The sequence below is a fragment of the Gobio gobio genome (genome assembly GCF_949357685.1).
Source record: "Gobio gobio genome assembly, chromosome: 12".
Classification (NCBI taxonomy): domain Eukaryota; kingdom Metazoa; phylum Chordata; class Actinopteri; order Cypriniformes; family Gobionidae; genus Gobio; species Gobio gobio.
The window spans coordinates 17,319,993-17,345,767 of NC_137105.1; the positions used below are offsets into that span (position 1 = coordinate 17,319,993).

Sequence of the window (25,775 nt, forward strand, 5' to 3'; positions counted from 1 at the left end):
AACACACCTCGTTTTCAGACCACCACGCCCATGGGCGCACAAATGGTCGCAAATGCATTTGCTATTTAAACAATGTGGCGCAGGATGTGAAAATTATGACTGCGTCAGGCTGAAATGAGCAAAAAAACACTGGCGTCATGCCTGGCGCCGCATTGCGCCGGGTGTATGATAGGGCCCTATGTGGAATTCAAAAGTTTACATTTAAAAACTGCAATAAAACAACAAAACCTGGAAATAAACAGTATCTTTTATTTGGATTTTGAAAACATGCAAGACCTTCAGTGACCTAATTTTTATTTATATCTCAGATTTTCAATTTCTAGTAGTAATGATGACATACCAAACAGTAAAACATATTTTAAAAATACTACAAAGTGAGTACTTAGACTTTTGGACCTTGCTGTTCACTTTTGGATTATTGGGTTGTTTTGAAAAGATAATGCCACTCAGTTGTTGTGCGCATTTGCACATACTCAGACAGGCATTATAGGTAATCAATATGCGGTTATCTCCTTTAGCATTAGGGACTCTCTTTTTAGCTGAGCTAACCCAGCTTTATCATTTGAAAATAATTTCATCTGATGTCTTTCTCTCTCTCTTAATGTAGTTATTTTTGTCAGATGTTAAAATACTGTTTAAAAAATAATTTTGAGCACATGAGGAAATTTGAATACTGTACATGTATACAGTGGCCTCCTTTTGACCATGATCAACCCAAATAGTTCAGTGCTTTGTTATGTCTACCTCCACACTCTGTGTTGCAAAAACACAGCATATTTCTTGGAACACTGACTACGCTCACGTTTCCCACTGTTGTTGCCTCCGAATGTTGGTGTAGGTGTTATCTGTTGTTGTTTTGCAATGTTGATCTCCCCTCAGCTTCTTCATGGTCTTGCTGCCCTTTCCCTCAGCTGCCCACATGCACTCCAAGGTGCCATTATGACTTCCTCCCATGCTCATACCAAGCAAGCATTAAATTTATCCTAAATATAATAAGAATGACCTTCATCTAGACATGACGTCTTTTTTCTCATCCTGTCTGCCTTCTTGACTGACAGCAAAGAGCTGTGTGTATTTTATGGACATGAAAGTATAATTTCCGTGATGTCTTATATTTCTCCTTTCCAGTTGAAAATGTGTGTGCTGCACAGACGTAGAAGGTCATTAATTTCATATGGAAAAGAGAAATAGCAAGAGAGAGGAAGCAATATACCCTTTTCACAGACTGGGATGGCGCGTTTTAATGGTCATCAATATCGTAAATCCTGCAACGTTTTTTGTATTTTCATTTTTTGTACTGTATACGTACACTTATAACACTAATACTTTGTATTATATTACTTTTGCATCAAATTACAAAAAACAAGTTACCGCTGCTTTGAGGGTGTTTCTAATACAGCGTCTAATGGGAGTGACGGCAAAATTTACATATTTCTCTCTTTCGACTGCCGTTATCAATCTCACTCTATTTTTCTCTATTTTCCCCCTCTTTTTGAAAGTTGTGAAATCACTATTGTGGAGTTTTTCTTTTGCTACACTCAAAATGTTTTTTCTATACTGTTCAGTTTATTTAATGTGTTGGTGTATTTTCATTTAACACCATTGTATTAGGTTTCTCATTCAAACAAAATTGCATTGTGTTAAACTGACTTGAAACAGTTGCGTTTTAGCTCAACTCAATATTTTCATTTAGAAAGAACATGTTTCAGTTAAGTAGGCTGAAAATAACATTTTATGATTGTTCAATTGAGTTAATCCAACACAATTCTTTTCGACCACTTTACTTAATCCAGCGTTACTCAAAGTGTGGGGCGCGCCCCACTGGTGGGGAATAGAGACGCGACAGGTGGGGCGCGACAAACGGGAGGAAATGTGGTCATTTTTGAGCCCATCTTTATTACCCTTTTGAGCGGTCCCACATGTGGGATTTTTATTTCGGTGCACCTGAGATGAGATGTGCTGCGCTGGTGGAAACAACATGAGACCATGACACCGCGACTGTCAAGATGACTCGCTCAGTGTTTAGAGTGGCGGCGCGGGGCTGGCGCTATGCAATGCATCGCCACAAATGAGTAAAGCAAGCCAACACGCAAACGGCCGCAAGTGAAACAGAAAATAGGCTAAGTCTTAGATGCTCAAAAACACAATCATCTTCATTAAAACGAATGAGACTAAATGCTCTTCCCAATGTTCAGGTCGCTCTCTCATATTGCGGTCTTTGATCTTGAAATGAGCTGATATAATGCAGCTCATCTGTTGCTTTCGTTGACGTGAACTCCGTTAAATGTGCATATAGCTCAGACCGGGAATTGAAGATCGGATTTATAATAATTTTGTAGATAGGTGTAAGGATAGGACAAACAGCGTGTGTGTGTGTTTTTTTTTTTTTTTTCTCTCGATCAGCCCGTTTTGTTTGTGAGCGCCGTTGCGAGCAGCCTGCCTCAGCTTGTAAAAAAAATGCCTTTTTTAGGCTAAACATTTAAATTAACATTGTGATGCTTGAAATGTTTTATATCTATGGATTTTATTATAAGCAAGAGACAAGTCCAGTTTTGATTTGAGAGGCTAAATTAATCAAACATGTGGTTAACTAACTGTCGGCTGCTGGCCGCTTGGTCGTTACTTAAAATAAAAAAAAGATTTAACAAACAAATAAATGCTTCAAACATTTTTCTAAATTAACTTAATAAAGAAACGAAACGAAATATAACTACTTTGACATTAAAAACAAAACTGAACTATTTTAATGGCTGCAACAATGTGTAGGCCTAATAGGGAGGATAAAAATTAGAAGGAAAAAAAACACGGGCTTCAGTCGGACTCAGGCTGAAAATTTTGATAAGCTGTCGGACACGGGCCGGGCTAGGGCCTCAGTGCTTGATAATAAAAGCACTCGCTCAGTGCTTGATAATAATAATAATAAAAAAACCTACTTTAGCTTTTCTTCTAAAGCAAAATGTAGCCTATTTCCGATTATCACTAATGCTTTGAAGCAATCCGTGTTGTAAAATGCGCTAAATAAATGAAGGTGGCTTAACATATCATGCATAATGTTTATTTTAGGTTTCAAACATTTAAATACACATAAGTAGGCCTACTAGTAAAACAATACATTTAGAGTTTGTAAAATAGGCCTACACACTGGTGTCACTAGACACAGCAATAACAATCCATTCAAAAATAATTTGCCGACGTTTTATTCATATCAGATACACGTATAGGTAACTAAAAAGTTTACTATATTCTTCTCCCAGTTCACCGGTCACTTACTTGCATGTATTTCGGGAGAAACTGATAAATTCACGCGAATCCGACTGACAGGACTCTCTGAACTGCGACGCAAACAAACATAGGCGCCCATCTCACGTTATAGATCAAAATCAAGATAATTTATGAAGGTTTTTAAATGGCAAAACACACTCACTTGCACATATTTGAGAATTCGATTATTAGATTTTATGACATGGTAAGCAAGTTTGTCAAGTTCGTCTGATATATCGGCTGATATATATATATATATATATATATATATATATATATATATATATATATATATATATATATATATATATATATATATATATATATATATATATATATATATATATATAACACATATAACACAACGCATATAGATTTCCCTTACATTAGTTATTTGTAGTTATTCATGATCCCTCAGCCTCTCTAAAATAATGTGATAAAACAAACAAGTTTATTTTTAAACTGCATTATGGTCAAAACAGAACAGAGGAACATAAAAATATATTAAAGTTCTGATAAATAAAATGTATTAAAACTATGAAACACCAACACTCATAATGTGGTTGAGCGGTGTTTCATCCATTTTTATAATTTTGTCAAATATTAATTTATCGGCCATCATAAATACTGATACTGATAGTTTGGAAAAAATTTGTTGGGGCGATTGGGGACAGGTGGGGCTCGGAACCCTTCACTACCTCCAGAGTGGGGAATGGCAGAAAAAGTTTGAGAAACACTGACTTAATCCATTTGATTTACATAAATGATTTTAGTTGTTTTAAAACAGCATTATAGAAACCAGGATGTCCCCTTCCCATCATGCTTTGCACAGGACTGGATACGGAGAGTAAATGTTGAAATAAAATGGTATTTTATGCGGTTTTTTTTCATCAAGATGAAAAAAATAGGAGACTTGGCAATGTTTAATGTTCTTTTATTTATGTATTTAAAATAGATTCTGGTATGTTAGTGTTTTTGGAGGTTACCATTGTGGTGAAGTGTAGTGCATGTGCTTGAGGACCTGCTAATAACAATTAAAGTTGTTTTAAAAATAAAAAACAACTACTTTGGGCATGCCATGTATGTAACTAAATCATCTTCTGGCTAGCCAATAAGATTTTGTAAAAGGTTTTCTTGTTAGATAACATCTGTAAATTTTTCACTAACTAAAAATAATCAATTAAACTGGATTACTTGTTTTTTGTTTTGTTTGATATTCATTTTAGAATAATTGAACTTAATCTTAATATATTTAATGTATTCTCTCATTCACCGCTATAAAAGTAAACCCAACTATGACGACTTCCGCTTCTGAGAAACCCTGAAATGTGAAAAGGGTCTATAGGATGAGGCATATTCTGAATCTCTGTCTATCAACTCACCTAGTTTACATATCCTTCAAGATATAAAGTCAGTTAGACAGAGATATTCTGACACAGGGTTGTGTTCTTGCCCTTAGGAAGGAATCACATGGTGGAGCACTTGAAAGCCACATGCTGACTGCTGCTCACACTCAGAATACAAATACCGCACGCATAAAATTCACAGATGCATTGAAAGACACGCACACAAGGTCACTTTGCCAAGGACACAAAGGATAGGCCAGAAATTTGTTATGAACGGTTAGGTATTTACATGTAATTATACAATTACAGCATTCCCTGAAATTGTACAGTGTAGATTCAGCTGACTTGCTTTGTGTTGAAAGTATTAACTTGGAGAGTATAGATTGTGTGCTGTTACTGTGTTCAACTGCACTAAGTGGTTAGAGGAAAACGAGCTGAATCTCCACCGTAAAATTTCAGAGAATGCAGTAAATTTATAATTACATGTAAATATATCTTCATGTTAAGCAGATCCTAAGAAAATCAGGAAATTAAGTAGGGAACGAGAAATTGAAAGTTGATTTGAAAGAATTGAGGGCTTAACCAAAAAGGAGGGTGAGAAAGTGCCTCATTGAGGGAGGAAAAAAATAGTTTTTTCAAGGACACATGAGAAAAGAAACAAAGAGGTTAAGTTAATCAATGTCAGTCCGCTCTTTTGTCAAGATGTTCAGCTTTTAAATGGACCCAGTTTTGAGCTCCATGTTTTTCTATTAAATATTAAGCCAATTCATGCTGTGAGAATCTCAACCTGCAGTTTGTATTTCAGGCGTATAGTGCTGCCAAAGGACATCTGCACTCAGTCTCACACATACACAAAGCTGCCAGTACTTCTTGGACTTCAGATACTGAACCATTATGTAGTCTTATTTTTTCTTGAATTGTCGATTATCGTAAATTATCTTATTTTGGGTTGAGAAAACTGCAGCTTAGTTAGAGCTTATAAATGCCATTTATTTCATTAAGTCCACCCTGAACCTACAAACGGTTGATATCAGTACTTTTTCTTGTGATGAGAAACTCTTCATATGTCCTTACAAGTCAGTTTTCAATTTGATCAAGTACAGAAAATCCTTGAACTTTTCACTTATCAGAAGGTCTGAATTTGTATAGGATTTCAGAAGTCATTCTGTCTAAAGACATTTCACATGATTTATATTTACTCTGATAATGAATGACCTCAATTTGATAAAGACTTTTTATCCAAACACATCGTCTCTGCTTACAGTAAAAACATGTGACTCTGATCTATAAAAAAAATAGTCTTCTCAGAGTTAATCAGAGAAGATTATCATGTTCTGTATGCTTGTGTTGTAAATGAGTACCGTGTGACCCACAGACACTTGTTAGGAAGGAAATGGTATCTCTTTCCCAGGTTGTTTGTACCTTGTGCTTAATCCCTTGTTGTCAAGAATAGTGTGAGTCTGGTGGAAACAGTATTGTTCCCACATATGCAGTATTCCTGTTTGACATTCCAGTCATTCATGGTCACCCAATCAGCTGAACCTGGAGTCTTATGCAATGTATGAGCCCGGACAAGGTACTTGGGATGTGGGAAAGTATTTTACAGCAGGATATGCTAATCAGTTTGCACCTCTGATCACTGAAGAATGGGGATTCACAAATTTTTTGTCAGCTGACCCCGTTTGACCAAAAATATTCACTTGAAATTTAAATAATGTATACATTTAACATCACATTCACACGTTTATGGTTCTCTGATGCCAGTTAATAGTCACATGACATGCAGGCAGACAAAATAATTAATTGTAATATGCTAGTCTTCTGATTACTCTTTCACTGTAAACCCTAACACTCAAACTACTTAATTGGTTTGAGTAGGACAAACTTAAATTAAACTATTAGTTCAGTTATATTAACTGTAATAAGTATTTCAAACTTTCTTTTGAGTTTCTTATGAACTCTTTTCCTTTAATTTAGAGTAACTGAAACTGGGCTGGGATTTTTTATTTCCCAGCACGTTTTGCCCATGGTACTCGAAAGGGAGAGTACATGCTAAAATTAAGCGTTATATAATATGGTAAGGGAGATTTAGTAGTGATTAATGTTTTGTTATGCTAATTTAGAAGAGTTTCTGTTAATGTGGGTTTTTGGAGAGTTACCATCATGGTGACAGGTGGTGTATGCTGCTTGGTTTGAGAGCAGGTAACTTGCAAGTTTTAAGTTGCTGTACTCATTCAGTAAGTGCTATACCATATTGTTAGCAAATTGTCATTTTATGAATTAGTTTGTTATAGCTAGCAAAATATGTCTTAACTTTAAAAAAAATCAAGAAATGCAAGAACTCAAAATAAAAAAGTTAATTAACTAAATAGATTATTTTAATTTCTATCAAAATGAGTTTGCTAACTCAGTACTTCAAGTTAGGAGCAATTAACATGCACAAGTACTACAAACTCAAAACTTGATAGTTCTGCTAACTTAAAATTGGGAAAATCATAACTCTAAAATTTGATGGAACTGATTACAGTCCAATTTAGCCTGAGTTAGTCCAATTTATTTGGGTTTACAGTGTACCAAAAGAATTTGCGTGCATCCATGAGTACTACTAGCCTGAATGCCAGGCGAACTTAGCCCCACCCACAACATTTGAGGTCGGGATGTTCGGTCTGGACTTGATCCGTTGTGGAGCAACTATACTCGAACCAGAGCTGTTCGGACCAATCAAATTGTCAGGGTGGGCTTTATACGATGATGGACAGATGATTAACAGTTACGTCATCATCCACGTCACCAAAGAGCGCTAGGGTTGAAATCGTTTACTAAACGGAGAACTTGTTCGTGTATGCATTCACCTTTACTTTTTCTTTAAAAAATGATGATCGTGTTGGTAAGTACTCCGTGTATCCTTAAATTCTTTTTACAACACCAGCAAGATCGTTTACACTCATCTTCTTCTTCTATTTCTTCCAGTGTGCGTGCAGTTGAGTTCTGTTGACAACTATGCAATGCTCAACATACATCACTCCATTGCTATGATTGGTTTTAGGTCTATCCAATTGAGTGCAGAGGCATTTTCTTTCCTGGTTCCGTTGAAACACGGCCCATAATCACAGCCCAAAGGAGCAGTATCAGACTCATAAGCTGTGTCCCAAAGTGAAGGCTGCGCACTTCGAAGGCCAGGCCTTCACATTGGGACACCACTATATTCTGACTAGAATCTGAATATGATGACTTCAGGCTAGAATACTACTGCATTCATTCAATGAACAGTTATAAATTTCATTCAGCTTAAAAAGGTCACAGCCAAGTGATCACATCACAGCCAATATTTGCTCTTCCCTTCCCCCCCACTCATTTTGCAAAGCAGCACATCGCTCTTCCTCGCATCACATCCAGGTTATGTAACACTGTTTCCTAGTTATCCTGAAGACAGAGGCTGCCCCTCTGTTCACCTCCGTGCCAATCGTCTCCTGTCGGAACGAGAGGGTAGACAGCGGGTATTAATAAGGAGATTGATTGGTTGTTGTGTTTGCATTTGTGTTGAAGGAGGCATACAGATGAGCAGATATTGCTTTATGAACAATTATCGTACAGTGACAGTGCGATTGGGCTTTTGTGCCATTGAAATGACACATTTCCCTTGAAACAGTTATTGTAAACAAAGAAGCGGTAGGCATACGATAACAACCGTAACTGTTTGAGGATGTCGTTGCCTTGCTAAAGATTGTGGAATTTGTTTGCCTCTGTTAGCCGGATTATATCCCATTTCGATCTTTATACTGTTTATTTGGGTATATTATGGAGCATGGGAATTGGATCGATCTTTCTCCAACATTGGCTAAACAAAATAAGCTCATGTAATCTGTATAAACTGCATATATTATTTACAAAATGCCCAGTTGCTGCCATAAATCCTTCTGTTGGTGTCTGCTTACTTAATTCACTCTAATGAGCTCATTTCATTACAGAAATTTTAATGAGTGCCTATTAAGGATAATATACCAGCCATGATGTTTTATTCATCACTAACAGTTGATTATCTATAACCACAGCACTGCTTGCAATTTGCAGCTGTTTATGGCTTACTATTAAAACATTTATGCAATTTTTAACCTTTTAAATTTCAGTTTGATTCTTCCTGCATGGTATCTGTTTGAAAAATAAATAAATAATTGAATTCATTTTGTAAACTATAAAACAAAAGCTTGAACCCTGGTAAGGGAACAGAATCTTCTCATATGGGTTTAGATGGGCGCCACAGGGCTCCCCCTGCTGCTTGTTCCATCCAACCAGTATTGCCCGCTTCATTATCCAGTGGCCTGTACACTCTGCGCACCTCTTTCAGTGCCAAACAAAGCATTGTAGGGTGCGTCATTACTGGACTGAAAAATGTGGAGTCGGCACAGAATGGTACGCCTAGAAAAAAACAGCAAAGAGAGGTTTTATCTTGCCACTGGTGGCCATTCACATGGCAGCTAAACAACATTCTTGTAGGCTTCATTAGGGTGCCACTTGTACCCGTCTTGTATCCCATGCCTCCTTCTCTTCATTCGTCTAGATCTGTTGTGTATTTTTCCTAAACTGTTTCTCATAGTGTCTTCATTTCATAATTATTATTGAATAATGAATACATAATAAATATACTCTTATCATATTTCTCACAAACCTGCTTTAAAATTAAGATGTAAGTGCTTACTAATGTATAATGCAGTTTTGTGAATATTTAGTCTTTATTGGGGTGTGGTTTACATGTTCATAACAATATATATATATCGGTGTACTTTTGTGCAGGTGCAGTGACCTGGATTGATTCGTAGTAGTGGGACACAAAGAGGGTCTCTGTGGAGATTAGGAACAGTATAATCAGGGATTAGGCCTATTGAATTACAGAGCTGAGGGGGCTTCTTTACTGTTCAGTTTGTGTTGTGTTGGTGTGGGGAAGGATGGGACGAGGTGTCACGTGTCCTTTTTTCAGGAAGAAAAGCACATGCTCATGTTTGAAAAAGCTTGATGGCTATTGTTGATATCCGTCACACGGGTGGCGACAGTTTTTAATGTACTGTAAATACTAAAGAGCAAACTTGTGTAACCATAAATCACAACAGAGCTTCAGATCTGCCAAAATAAATCCCAGATCTCAGACCATTGGCTTGGGTTCCACACAAAATGTGGATGTTCTCTTCACTCAAAAAAAATTGTTCAGGCCCTTCATAGATATGGCACATTTAAATCATGTTCACTTTACTTAAACATATCGAATTTTGTCACAACTTAATTTAATTGTGTTCAATCAACCTAATATATTTAAAACTGAAGTTTACTTAATTTGTGTTAAAAATACATGAAATATCTGTGTTGACAACTAACTGGGCAGTGGATCTGTAGTTCCCAGCATGCTTTGCAAGGGACTCCATTAGGAGAGTAAATATAGGGATTAAAGTGTTATTTTATGTGTTTTTATGTAAAGGGAAAGATGGTGTTAGTTAATGTTAGTGTTTAATGTTCAGTTATGTTGGACATTTAGAGGAATTTTGAGGTTACCATTGTGCTGAAGAGGGGCGCATGCGTTTAGGCTGTGGGCACTCAGTGAGCTATGCTATTGCTCATTTTCATTATATACATTGTGTATGATGATGAATGAAACTGCTTATAATTAATTTTCCAATTAAATGTTTTCATTTAAGTTTGGTAAGTATAAAAAGTCATGTTATAAGTATAAAAATATAATTTAAACTGTATTTCATAAAAGTTTGACCAACTCAATTACATTGTCCAAAATTGAGTGGGACCAACTCAATTACATTTCATTGCATGAATTTGTTTTTTTATGAGTTGGGGCTACATATATTTATTTGATGGAAAACCTGCCCTCAATTAAATTGAGTTTGGGTTAGGGCTAGGATTAGGATCCAATGGATGGATGGATGGATGGATGGATGGACCCCTGAAGGCCACAGCCGCCAGGGAATACCATTTCCATGAAAGGATGTACATGGTCTGCAACAATGCTTAGGTAGGTGGTACGTGTCAAAGTAACATCCACATGGATGGCAGGACTCAATGTTTCCCAGCAGAACATTTCCCAAAACATCACTTCCTCCGCCGGCTTGCCTTCTTCCCATAGTGCATCCTGGTGCCATGTGTTCCCCAGGTAAGTGAATCACATGATGTAAAGAAAACGTCATTCATCAGACCCGGCCACCTTCTTCCATTGCTCCATGGTCCAGTTCTGATGTTTACGTGCCCACTGTTGCCGCTTTCGGCGGTGGACAGGGGTCAGCATGGGCACCCTGACTGGTCTGCGGCTATGTAGCCCCAAACGCAGCAAACTGCAATACATTGTGTATTGACCCCTTTCTTTCAGAACCAGCATTAACTTCTTGAGCAATTTGAGCTACAGTAGCTCGTATGTTTGATCGGACAACCTGGGCCAGCCTTTGCTCCCCATGTGCATCAATGAGCCTTTGGACCACTTTTGTTAGATACTGACCACTGCGGACCGGGAATATCCCACTAGAGCTGCAGTTTTGGAGATGCTCTGACCCAGTCGTCTAGCCATCACAATTTGGCCCTTGTCAAACTCGCTCAAATCTTCATACTTGCCCATTTTTCCCACTTCTAACACATCAACTTTGAGGCCAAAATGTTCACTTGCAGCCTAATATATCCCACCCACTAACAGGTGCCGTGATGAAGAGATAATCAGCGTTATTCACTTCACCTGTTATGCCTGATTGGTGTATGTACACAGGGTGGTGCAACACACATTAAAATAAATACAGAAGTTCTGTGTCAGTTTGCAATAGATGTAGTAATGTGTTATGGTAGGTTGTGTAAAAATGGAAAGTTTATTGCGAAGACAAACACTCAGACAATTTGCTCTTGAGTTTGGCAGAGAACTGGTTTGCTTAACTGTGTATCCAGTCCCCGTTTGGTAATTAGGCATTGCACAATATTGCATTTCCCTGGTTCATGCTCGTAAAAACAGCATTTATTGTGGTTGGCACCTCGCTGCTGAAATTCCCAACTAGTTAGGTGTAAAGTTGGTCATGGTGAACACATTCTGCATTAACTATGTACAGATGCGTTTATTTGTCTTGTTCCTAAACAGAATCTTATAGAATTAGAGTGAACATTTACCATAATTGCAATAATTTCAGGTGCATGATTTAATTTCATCTTTTGATTATACTCAGTCAAAACCACTTATAATAGATTGCAGCAGTAATTCCCATTACCCTTACATAGATTGTATACATGTTTGAATGTCAAGGTAGTAATGTGTAGCTGGTACAATTTTTGTTTTGGTCATTTCTTCCTTCCATTGTGTGTCTTTGACTTTTGGCGTCCACCAACACAGGCAGCCTGCTGGTTTTGGGCCCTGATTCAAACCCATAACCAGCAGCATATCCAACATAAACATCCTGCCTCAATTCCATACCATCAACTCGAGCCAAAGAAGACTCGAGATCAACACACCTGTGCCAACATGGAAAAAGACAATTTTTTTTGTTGGTCAATTCCAGGTGAGACTATAAGATGCCAAGTGACTGTTAGAATTGTTTAATGATATTATAATCTAATGTAATTTAATGCTTTTCTTGATCTGTTTTTCATTTTGTGTCATGAATTGGTCAGTGGTGGTGTGTGTTTTAGCTTTTGTTATAATGCTTGCTCTATTTATTAATAAATAAATAAAACCCATTTAAATAATGAAAATATGATTATAATTTAAAACATTATTTGTAGGTTTCTTTGTTGTGATTTCTTTTTGTATATACATAATGTGCTATTGCATCATTGCTAGTTTTGCATGTGATGTGGCGCACTCTAGTGGACAAAATTACCCCCCCCCCCCCCCCATTTTTTTTGGTGGGGAGTTCTGTGGATTGGGAGTGTGGGAGAATAAGTCACCCTTGTAATCACTCAAGCCCTTTACAACCCTGCTTTGAGCTACCATTTACATGGACATTGAAGTTTCGATTAGTTTTCACTTGGACTAATGTACCAAAGTCCAAAGGAAATTGGGTGCTAATTGGGTTCCTTTTAGCGATTGAAAAGTATCAGGTGGTTCAAGGAAGAGCATGGAATGAATTAAGTGAATATCCTGGTCTTGGCGCTAAAGAGATTTGAGTGTTATTGTAGTTGTTAAGGATTAAGCATGTTCAGTATCATTTGTTGTTATATTTCCATGTTAGCTTTGGAATACCATAATATATTATACAAGTTTTTTGTAAACTGTTAAACAAGTGGATTAGAATGCTTCAAGTGAAGATGCATGCTTTGGGAGAAAGATTGGAGAAGAAGGCTTTTATACCAAGTTTTTTGGTGGAAAGGAACACTTGTTGCCATTTTAGAGCAAGGGTTTTATAATTACGATCACACTGCAAAACACTATAAAATAAAAATGCTATGGTGACATCTAGTGTTGTAAAACCAGGATGTTGGTTAATTCTTCTACCATGCATGGCTGTTTCTTTGGCTCCTCTTTTGCATGGTCTTCCTTTTTTTTTTTACTACTCCATTAGGCCTACTCACAAAAATCTGCTGACCCTGATCCTTTTTTTTTACAGTCTTACAAGCAAACTTTTCCCCGACTCCAGCATTTTACATTAAAAAAAACATACTGCCAACAAAAATACATGTAGGCTAATAATTTCTGTCATTTCCCAATTACATTGCCCTTTTACGTTGGCAAATGATATTGCAAAAGAGACAAGTTGTCTCAGCATATGTAACTTGCCAATAGGTGGTGGTAAAAGAGCAAAAACGACAGATATCTGCGCATATAGCTAGCTGTGTGTATGGAGTGTAACCTGACTTTTATAACGAGGTATAATATTTACTGGTATTTATTGTTTTATGACTTTACAATGTATTGAGTGTTTATTTGTTTAACATTATAATTTTTTTCTGTGGTGTTTTATATCACATTATATTATTTTAGTGCATCCATTTAATTATCCAAGAGGGACAATAAAGTATATTTCAGTTTAATTGTTCATATTTATTGTGATTAATTGTTTCGTTTCAGCGCTGAAAACCCAATGAAATGTAAGCCCCATTAATATGTCTGTCAATAGGCACAGGACCCCCTCGCGATCCCAAAAGAGCTGTGAACCAATGAGAGCGCAGCTTCTTAATACGGCGAGTCAGTGTTTGCCCGAGGTGCTTGTTGTCTCGCGTCTGGTGAAAAGAAGTTAATAGTGGATCAGCGTTTGTAAAGGCGACAGTTTGCTGAGAAACTTCAGAGGAGCAGGACGCGCGCGCGCGCGCACTACAACGAACTCAAAGCATCCTCGCGCAAGCGACTGTCAGGAAAAATCTGACTCTGGATCTTTCCTTCACATTTTTGTCTCTGCAAAGATTTTACTTTCCCCCCCACTACTGTCCATTTTGACATTTCGAACCAATGTTTTGTCAATTTCCTTCAGCTCGTCGCTGATTTATTTTTCGGTCGAGTTTTTTTTTTTTTTTTGCCGAGGAGCAGTTGGAAATCTCAAGATGGACTTGAGTCCTTCTCCGTTTTTTCTTGGTCTGATAATAATTCTTAACGTTTTATCAGCAGCCCAGGACACAAATGAAGACATCCCTGAGGGAGCGTCCACCTTGGCGTTTGTGTTTGATGTCACCGGCTCCATGTACGATGATTTAGTGCAAGTGATTGAAGGAGCATCGAAGATTTTGGAAACATCTCTCAGCAGACCCCAGAGACCTCTGTACAACTTCGCCTTGGTGCCTTTTCATGACCCAGGTATAACAAAACGCAAAATTCTCTTTCGTACTTAAGTATTCTTAGGGCAGATAGGAAATGTTTTGCTTGATTTAGGACAATCTATTCCTTTCCCGCAGAGAACCTTTAAAAAAAAATTAAGTAAAACATCTAACTGTTACACGTTAAACAAGATACATTTTCTTGAAAAGTTCTGTTGTATTAGATATTAAGACTTGTTTTCAGGGTATATTTAAATGTTTTTTATTGTTTAAGCATAAATCTAATGCATTTTATTTTGGTTTATTTTTTAAACAAGAAAAACTGTCATTTTGACGATGGAGAAGAAAAATGAGCTATACTCTGAAAACAAAGTCTTATTGTGCTACACAACTGTGCTTGTCAAGTAAAAGCGTCTTGTTTTAAGGATGTTTACATATGTAGCTCATCTAAAAGAGGGACTTGTTGCCAGAAACATGACAAATCTGTTAGTTTGCTGAGAGTTGCTTCATGCTGGAGTATCTCACACCTACAGGAGGTATAAAAGCATTGTTTGTAGTGCCCAGATGTTCTGTGTGCTGAATTCACTGTCATTATCATTCCATCTATCCAGGCGGAACGACCTTGGGAGCATCCGAATGCCTGCTAGTGCAGCCACACTTTAATGACTGTACAGGACAGTTAGATACTCTAATAGCTGTAACAATTAGGTATTTTCTGAGTAGAGAAGCATGGGTTAAGATTCAATATGTTGCTTTTCTAAAATATACGTGATATGTGTAAAATGAGTTCCTGAATAATGGATCAAAGACTCACATTTTGTGTTTTGGGTGTAATTCAACCTCTGAACATTGTGGGGTCTGTTGGTGTTTTGGCTTTGAAATTAGTTCAAGTACAAAGGCAAGTTCACTTATTTAATCTAAACAAAGCCTAAAATGGCATATAAATGATAAAATTGCAGGGTAAGTAATTTCTTGTGGTAAATATGGTACTAAGGATTAAAAACAAAGTATCTAGACTCTCCAAACGCCTTCGAAGAGTGAGAGAGAGTCTCAATAGAAAGGATTGTCTCAAGAGATGTAAAGCCTCCCCCTTCTTCGTTCCAACCTGAGTCTGACCTAAAGTGTCCAAAAGCAGCATGCCAAATACATTTTCCATCCACTCCTTGGGGTGCGCAGGAATTTCTTTCAAGATGCACTCTGTATCTGGTTATTGCTTCAGAATGCGCTGTCCACTGTAACTAAACCGAAAGATTTGCAACACAAAAGAAGACTCTTAGAGTAGATTGAAGACTCTTAGATTGCCTGTTCCTTCGCAAAATCAGTATACCAGATGTGTTCAATCATGTACTGAAATCAGGCTATCGCCTGTTTGTTTGCAATATTGTAGATCGTTTTATGAAGACTCGCAGATGCTTGATGCGGCCAAAGGAGTGGAAAAAGCATTATTTAGACGACACATAACATGAGCAGCTAGTTTGTCAAGAAATTGTCAATCTACGAGTGGCTTTCTGGATAGTGTCCATGTTTTTTTATTGCATAAATCAAAAAAACAACCCTGCTCCCAGGGAAGGAAGGTTTGGATCAAACCCGAACTGTTGACTGCTGGTTTTGTGTATAGATTTGAATGTATTTAAATGAATAATAATTAGGTCGTTTAGCATATTTGGCTTCTGATTTAGCCACAATTCTCAAGGAATTTCAGTAGTAAATTAATCTAACCAACCACCAATTATTTGCTATAGTTTAGAATGATAAGGGGAAAAGCCTGGTTGAGTTTGTCTACCTGTTACTCAGACTTTTGGGTCAGTTTCTCAGTTTGGTTTCCCATCCAAACCAAGTAAACAGATAAAAATGGTTGGTTGGTTGGTTGAATTGATTGATTCATTATGAGCATTCTAAAGTATGGGTGGATTAAACTCTTGCATAGAGACTAAAAAGTTTAATCCTCTACTCTAGAAACTCTCTGACTGTGACCTGGAAGAGGAAATAGAAAGTCCCTTGGGCACTGAATAAGGGTTAATAGTCAGTGGAGGTTTCAATGAGTTTCAGATGTCCAGAGATCTTTTAAAGAGAAGTTGGCCCGTTGAGCAGTGTGTGGCCACAGGCTCCCTGTGCTACTGCTTTCCTGAGAGTCCAGTGATGTACTTCTCACATACACATACTGTGCATTTACAAGTACACACACACACACACACACACACAGGCCTGTACACACACACACACAGGCCTGTACACACACACACACACACACACACACACACACACACACACACACACACACACACACACACACACACACACACACACACACACACACACACACACACACACACACACACACAGGCCTGTAAATATCACTGTAATCTTAGTTCCTTAACTTGCATGTGTTTAAATGTGCGTGATTTTGTCAGTAATACTGAAACTATATTTCTCATACATTTTCTCTATTTGAATATAACAATCTATAACTATTTAAATTATATTATGTTGTGCACGCTTTAAATCTCTCCAAGGCTTCTGGACAGGCTTCGATGAGCTGGATAGTCAGATCAGAGACAGTCAGGAAAATGCATTAATTTAATTATTGTTACCTTAAAACTGTCAGAAATGTTGTGACAAATAATATAACCTTAGACGGAGAATAAGCAGAATTGGCATTCTTATGGGACCATTACTACAAGCGACAGGCTGAATTTTCCAGGTTCCTGAAGATCCTAATGATGGCAGCTGGGCAGTCAGCTGTCTCTTCCAAAGCAAATAGTTCCCTTTTGTCTTTCTGTAGTGAAAGGGAAATGAGCTATTCTGGTATGGGCTTTATTTCACTTTCTTTCTACTAGAGAAGCACTGATCTACCGTCCAGGGACCAGATTCAGCCGTTTTTCCGCATGCTCGGCTAGGACAAGTGACCGGCCTGTCAGTCTCAAGTCTTTCCGATTCCGAGGTTGTCCGTTTTGTTGCCAGCAGCACAGGCAATAGCGCCATCTGCGCGTTCTCGTTCTTTTCTGTGACTCACACCCGCCTCCTCTCACTCACTCGTCTCATTCGCTTCGCTTAAATAGTGCTTGTATTGAGCATAATTGTACTAATTCCCACCGGTTTCGGCTCACACCAAAAGCGCGCGCAAGTACCAAAATGAGTGGCTTACTGCGCTTAAGCGGTCAAATACACACAAAATAATGTCAAAATGCCCGTCTTGTCGAGTATTACCAGCAAATGTCTCTGTTACCTATAGACCCGATATAGTCCGGCTATGAGTAACCCACTTCTAGCCACATGTCTTTTTTGCCCAAATAGCTTGTGAGATGTATGATATTCCATCATGTAAGCAAAGTCAACAGTGATTACAAGGTATATGGTTTAATTTCTTTGATATGTTCATGTTCTATCTAGATAACTACACTCTAAAAAAAAAAAAGGTTCTATATTGCACCAAAAATGGTTCTTGGCTCGTAATCATAGGGGAACCTTTTTTAGTGCTATATAGCACCAATTTTGGTGCTTCAGTGGTTCTTCAGCGGTTCTTCAGAGGTTCTTCAGCGGTTCTTCAGAGGTTCTTCACCGGTTCTTTGACTAAGGTGCTATATAGCACCTCTGAAGAACCGCTGAAGAACCACTGAAGCACCAAAATTGGTGCTATATAGCACTAAAAAAGGTTCCCCTATGATTACGAGCCTTTTTTTTTAGAGTGTAGTCTATTCTTGGGCTATGGTTAGACTTTGGTATTTCATTTTTACAATGAAGACTATCCAGAGTTATTTTACATTTGATATTTTACTTTAATTTCTGTACTATTTCTAACCTGAATATACCGTTATACCATTGCGTGTAAAACTTAAAGCCGTGTTTATTTCATATCTCCGTATTCTATTGCATTTATTTGTACTGTTGTTTGCAATTTGTTTTTTTTGTTCTTATTTTATTACGGAAATCTTAATTGGCCAAGATAACTGCAACCAGCACATCCAGTGCCGCCGCTCCCATTACGCGCTTCACGTGCTGCGCGTAGGGCACCAAGTGCTTAGGGGGGCACCACAAGAAAATGCTCTCTCCACCCCCTTACACGCTCCCCCCGCTCTGCACTATATAATTCGCGAACGGCGCCACCACGGGCATCATAAAGTTATCGCGCATAGGCATCACAGCGGCCAACGGCGGTACTGAGCACATCTCTACTTTCTACATCCCGTTGCAATTAAAAATAGCTGAATTAACCAAATAGTTTGACAACCTGCTTTGTGAATGAACACTGACATGCTTTACCTCAATTTTTAAGGAGCATTGCAGCACTCTGCTGTCTCGCATCTGCTCCCTTTAGCTAGACCTGTTACCAATGCTTTCAAAACGGGATTGGAGGAACATTATGCTTGCAATGCTTTTAACATTTTCAAAGCTCATTCCTCGACTAAACAGCTCTTTGACCCTTTTGGTGCTTGTCCTTAGAAGCTGCATTCATCTCAGAATGCCCCTAGATTACAAGGGGATTGGCGTGAACACGGCCCGTAATGATGCCATTAGGCAGGAATTCGTGACGGTGGGTGGGGTGGGTTAAATAGGGTTTCAGAGTACAGTGGAGTATGGTGTAATTCTTCTGTTTCATCTCTTTAATGATGAGGAGAGAATAATATAACACTCTCTAATTTGAGAACAGTGCTCTGATTCCAGTGCCTCAGGTGTTACACAAGGAGCCATTTTCAAAAAAAGTGCTACCCAGTAGTTACTGTAAAGCACTTAAAACTTTTCAAACAACCTAATGTTTATAGGGGGGCTCATGACATATATCAAACTTTTTTTTAATTTTTATCCTTCAATGATGCATTAAATTGATCAAAAGTGTCAGTAAAACATGTAAAATGTAGTTACTGTAAAGCACTTAAAACCATTAAATTGAAGTGAAGTGACGTGTGGCCAAGTATGGTGACCCATACTTGGAATTTGTGCTCTGCATTTAACCCATCCAAGTGCACACACACAGTAGTGAACACACACACCCTGAATATCCATATTGCTGCGGCGCCCGGGGAGCAGTTGGGGGTTCGGTGCCTTGCTCAAGGGTCTCACCTCAATCGTGGTATTGAGGGTGGAGGAGGGCGCTGGTGATTCACTCCCCCACCGACAATTCCTGCCGGACCTGAACCTTCGGGTTACAAGTCCGACTCTCTTACCATTAGGCGACGACTGCCCCAATTGTAATAATATTATTACAGTATTATTTGTATTAATAATATTTGTAATTTTAATAATATTTCACAATAAAAATATTTTTACTGCATTTATGGTCCAATAAATTCAGCCTTGGTGAGCATAAGGGACTTCTTTCAATCATATAAAAAATCTTACTGACCACAAACTTTTGAACAGTAGTAAACTACAAGTATTATGAACAATTTGCTGAAGTTCTTGGGATTCCATCTAGATTGTGACCATATATTTGGCCGTTGATTGCACTTTCTGAGCTGTTGGAATTGTTTTGATTGGACACGGAGAGATTCTGTGACCTTTTATGACTGGTGCAGTGCAAAGGTCGAAGTCTGCTGGGATGTTGAACTTGAGAGGAGTTTGGAATGAAGGATGAAAGGACAAAAGACGACATTTGGCCTCAGTATGATTTTCAGATGTTTGAAAGACAAACATGGATACCATTAGAGGATAATTGCATTAGAATCTGCTATAAGTTGGTGGAAAATTATAGGCTCTTTTTCAGATGTTGAGCAAAGTTTCACTTGCTTCAGGCCAAATAGTTGCTTATGCTATTTTGTTGAAGTACCTTTGATATCATGCATACATTTTCATTCTTTAAAAATGACAAGATAAATACCTCAGTGAGCCATACTACCCTACAAAGGCAAAATACACACAGTACACAAATTGATTTATATGATCTGACAGATATGTTTGGCTCAATTATGCCAAAAGGGTGTTTTTCTTAGTTCTACTGTTATTGAGTTTTAGCCTTTTAGGGCATCATAATCTACCAGGTGTTTTAAAGGGGTCCTATTATGCCCTTTTTTTTTCAAAAAGTCTTGATCAAAGGCTTTTTTTTTAAGAATAGGTTTTCATGCTTGATCAGGGTTTTTCCTGGGTCAAAAATGGTCTTCAGTGGTGGCTGACACACGGTAAAAAGTCCCCTACCCACGTGATCTGCCCAATGCTAACAATACATGTATGTAAATAAATGCAAAGGAACAGTTTGTGATTTTTGCTTTTGATATCTCATATTATGTATGATCTCTTACCTTGATGTTTGTTTCTTTTGTTCCTTGTTGTTTACACTGATATTTTGGTATATAATCATGTCGATATTAAAAAATTTGCATCAAAAAGATTATTAACAAATAGTCTAATTTTCTACCATATGCAAATGAATAAAATTAGGAGCTAGCTAACAACAACTTGCTTTGTTCTGGTTTCACCTCACTCCAGTCTAAACTAAATGATTTTATAGGTCATTTACTACACATTGTGAATATAAATAACCAGAAAAAACAGTGAATTATTAAGGCTAATTCACACTTGCATTTTCATTTCAGAGGTGTTCTGAGTAAATGATTATACACCGATTTGTGAGTTCAGCGTTGGGCAGATCAGTTGTTTTCACCCATAGACTATAAAAAAAGATGGACGACGCGCCTTCGCTTTCTTCCGTTGATGTAACTGACATCTTGGGTCTCGAGTCTGTGCAGTAGCAACTTGGAGCCAGAGTCTGCGCAGTAGTAAGCGCAAAGTTGAGCCACGATATCAAGGCCACACCCCCTGCCTAATCAACAACTTTTTGTGAAAAACAGTTATGGAAATTTAGAGATTAAAGTTAAAGCTCCAATCTCCTCCCGAAGTTCCCCAAAAATGTCGGCTTCAGTTTTGAGGACTTGTTTTGCAGGCTTGTTTTAACCAGTTATTACAATTAATCGGTTCAAATGAGTCATTCGGTTGCGAATCGGAAATTAGCTGATGTGTTCCTGGCTGTGCGAATCCCGGCTGTTAGGACATCGTGAAAGATTTGTGTGAACACAGAAAACACTTAATCACTGGATAGGATTTTTTTTTCCTTCCGTTTATTGAAAGTTTGGTTTATGTCAGCTGCACGTGCTGAACGTTCTTTGAGCGCAATTTACACCCAGTGGTAATTCAGGGGGAAAAAATTATCCAAATGCGCCAAGTGCAACATGGATTGACACCATTGTGTCAGTTCAGTTGACTTTCATATGTGCGAGGGAGAGAGAGCAAAGACTGCTTAGTCCCCTTTTTTTGCATTTTCCATTGGCGGGGATTATTTAAATGAGTAACATTGTGACGTCATAAGATCCGGAAGAAGTGTGTTTTAGTCCCAACAAGCCGTTTGTTGTAGTTCTTGAAAAGTTTTTTCAGTTAAAGTGAGTGTAAATCTCCCTTTGGAGTGGACTTTGACTTTTGTAATCTTGCATATTTTTTTGATGCTCAAACAGCCACATTACACACTAACTAAAGTTGAAAAAGTGAAAAATCTCTCAAAACACGCCCGGCTCTAAGGAGGTGATTACTAGTCTGCACTTTACAATTGTTTAATATGATCAAATTTTGAACGTGGGATAATTGTTTAGATGTTGATAGGACAGGCTATTTTGGTCGCACAGTTATGTTTTTCATTCACAGCTTTTTTTCAGTTTTTGGCTCTTTGGTCTGTATTAATGGAGTCTGTTTGTGCCAACCCTGTTTAGTGACATGATTTTGGATGATGCGAGTACATATTTAGTTTTTTTTTTCTTCTGTAAAGCATGTGGCATGCTTCTCTTCTGTAGTCACAGCTCTCTGAAGTGCTGTTCTGAAAGAATTAGTTTTCCAAAGTACTTTTGATTTACGATTATAAACATACTGTGGGATATTGATGTTTTCATGTTCTGTAATTACGGTATTACTAATAATGGTTGACCTATAAATCGCTGGTACATTTTTCCTGCTGTGCTATACTACCAAGTCATACTTATGTCATAGTCCCTCTGTACTGTATGTAAAATTAACGTTGGTCTAAGATATCGGCATCAGCATCGGCTATCAAAATACCTATATCAGTTGACCACTAATTACTAATATGGGTGTATCTGTTGTCTGTATGTATACATCACAAAAAACATTTGAAATGATCCTATACATATGATAGAATTATTCAATTATGAATATAATTAATGGAGGAATTAATTAAGATGAGAATTATGCTTGATGGTGCAGCTACAGTGGTTATTCTGAGCAGCCTGTGATCAGGTTGTTGATTTAGTTGACTGTTTTCATTGGATGTAAAGCCAGCAGTACTTGAGGCACCAAATTTCTTTCTTTTTCTAACCCAGAAATTTGGGGGGAAACATCCAAATCCACAATGAGATGGAACAAGACATTTACATTTTACATTTACATTTATGCATTTGGCAGACGCTTTTATCCAAAGCGACTTACATTGCATTCAAGGTACACATTTGTTTTACATTTTTTTGTTAGTTCTTGCTTTCCCTGGGAATCGAACCCATGACCTTGGCGTTGCTAGCGCCACGCTCTACTGTTTGAGCTACAAGAAAGCCCTACATTTAGCTTTAGTTACAGTTCAACAAAGGTCAAAATAAGTGAGAAGTGAAAAAATTACGCACACAATCACAGACAGTCCTGAAACCGACCGGGTTGGATTTCCCAGAGGAGCTTTAAATGAGCTGAAAATCAGTATGCAATTTGTTTAGTAAATTTTATGGAGGCTGTGGAAAACACTGACTTGATCCAATTCGGAATTAAGCACGTATTTAAACGCCCATTTACCTGACCTCCTCCATAGGGGAAAACTAGTCTCATCCAAATGAGAGCCAGCTTTTATACTGCAAATGACACAACATGGGTAGTTTACAAAAGGCAACAGCTGAAGTGCTGTCAAGAAGTGAGATATTCTTATTTCAAAATGTTTAAAATATTTTAATTAAATGTTTGTTTTTACATTTAAATGCCTAGTTTTCCTAGAAAAACGTGTTGAAAGATTGAGAGTAGCAAGAGATTTCTTCTTAATGATTTTCTATCCTTTTTATGGATTTGATTAGTCTTTTTTCATCTCTCCCCTGCTCTCGACCCCTGATTTGCATTCCTTTCTGGGTCTGTCTATTCCTGTCTTTCTTCATCCCTCTCTGTCTTCCCTTTTTTTTCTCCCAGGGGAGTCGCCGTCTCACTGCCGAAACATTTCCTGAGCGGCTGAAAAAACGCCACTCAGCTCCCAGCTGGCATGTCAGCATCTGCTGTGTCTGTGCTATGATCTCTGGTCTGATTTTTGGTTTTACAGAGCAAGCGATGGAGACCTTCTGACCTTCAGTTTAGGCTTTTCTTTAGAGGCCAACCTGCTGAAAGTTTTGTGGTGTGAGTATGAGAGAAGTGTGAGGAAATGGATGGTTAGACGGAGTCCTCTCTGGGTTTGTGGTTTGGTGAACGGAGCATGTGTGTGGTCGATGATTCGGCCAATGGTGCAGGGTCTTTGTCTATAGGATATCTGACACAATGGAACAAATGTACTCCACATCAGAGAAACATTTTCTGTTTATTGAAAGAGTTTGTGCACTTTACATCATATGAAATGTTGGCGCTGTTGGGCTCATAATGAGTAATGACAAATGCTTTGCACCAATATACAATTGGTTTCCATTAAACTTGCCATTGACTTTGTTACCATAAGCAAGCCCTCAAAGCTCATACTGTACTAAAACTGGATAAACTTTTGCTACAAAACCGATGATGTATGATGCAAAATGTTTTGATTTTTTTCTTATGTTCATCCTATTCAAGCGGATGCTGCCAAGACACAGTCTAGCTTTTCAAAGCTCTCGCATTTTTAACAAAACACTGTGCAGCTATGTTATCCAAATATATCGTCACTTTGGTCACACTTGTAAACCAGCAGCATTCGCATCTTCAGTTAAATACAGTTATGTCATGAGAAAGTTATAGACTTGCAATCAGTGACTTGGCAAGTCTTAAAAGCAAATATACATCAACCAACACTATATGTTAGGCCCAGCAGTCTTACATTGAAGCCGATGTTTCTGCTTTTTAAATTATTGTATGTTGAGTGTAATGTAAGCCACATGTTATGTAGAGACCATTCATATAGAGTAGCTTAGATGAGCTGATTTATAGTGAAGCATTGCTCAAAAAAAGGACCAAGAAACATTATTTTTAAGTATTAACTGTTTTGAACATGGTCCAGACTTTATTCAGCCTATGATCATAAACTGAAAAGTTTACTTTCCTCCTATAACTTATTTTAACTCTTCTAAATATTGGCCGTTGATTCAAATCTTGAGTAAAAAGCCAGGCAACACTTTAGAGTACAGCCCGGAAAGTACTGCGTAAGTAACGTGAATTTACAGCATAACTTTCTGTAATTGTGCGTATAGGTATAAGGGAACAATATGTAATATTGGGGGAATAAAGGGGTAGCTATCAGGATAATTAACAAATTATTTATACTGTAAGTATTTTTTAATTAAAGGTCCCATGGCATGAAATTTTCATTTTATGAGGTTTATCAACATTAATATGAGTTCCCCTAGCCTGAATATTGTCCCCAAGTGGCTAGAAATTTTGATCGTTGTAAACCGAGTTCTGGGTGTCTTTCTCTGCCTTTGAGAAAATGAGAGCCCAGACGAGCTGATCTGGAACGGTTACCTCCTTTTCCTCCGAACAGAGAATTTGGCACGCCCATGCAAGCGCCATATTTGTCCTCGAGAGATCATGGCTTGTGAACGAGTGAATGCTGGCAGTTTCTCAGTGTTTGGATGTATAAATGAAAACATAAGTCTTTTTTCAGTTCCTTTCTGATCTGTGATCAGTGATTTCTGATGTGTAGCTAATTATTCAAGTTCACACAGAACTTTATTATTCGTGCACACGCTGCGGCTTCTCTCTCTCCAGACAGAACGGTGTTTTCGTGTTTTCTATCCTGTGAGTCAGTGTTTTTGTTAGGGATGCACGATATATCGGCAACATATCGTTATCGGCCGATAAATGATTATTTTTGATGTTATCGTTATCGGTCCAATAAGAAAATTTGACCGATATAGTCAAGCCGATAGATAATGTATTATTTCCTTCAGCTGAGACGGACGCGCTGTCCACCATGATGGGTTTGAATTGCTCTAAATATGTTTGGAATCACTTCGAAAAGGAAAATACAGTTATGTGCAACATGTGCAGCGCAAGTCTTCTATAATCTACATAAAATGATAATGAGAATAGAATAGGCAGTAAAAGAGCGTTGTGTTTCAGCGCGTGTGTTGAGGGAAGAGCGCGCCCACGGAGTTACACCTTCATGACGAGCACAGTCAAGTTCGCTTGTGCATTCACAGCCTTTTGTGCCATTGTAAGTTGTAATATTATATTTATTATTATTCTGTGTATGTAATATCATATAGGATGCGTTTGGTTGAGTTAATAAACGATGCAGTAAAGCACTTCATTGTA

At 37.9% G+C, this 25,775-nt stretch overlaps 1 protein-coding gene across 4 annotated transcripts in view; it reads left to right on the top strand.

Annotated features, from left to right (window-relative positions):
• Window positions 1-13,825: 13,825 nt before the first annotated feature.
• The window catches only part of hmcn1 (hemicentin 1), a 100,088-nt gene continuing 88,138 nt past the window's right edge, over window positions 13,826-25,775 (top strand). For all 4 annotated transcript variants that reach the window (XM_079831406.1, XM_079831408.1, XM_079831407.1 and 1 more), the window contains exon 1: window positions 13,826-14,361. In XM_079831406.1, the coding sequence (XP_079687532.1) occupies window positions 14,112-14,361 (250 nt within the window). In that variant the 5' untranslated portion in view covers window positions 13,826-14,111. The remainder of the gene's footprint in view (window positions 14,362-25,775) is intronic.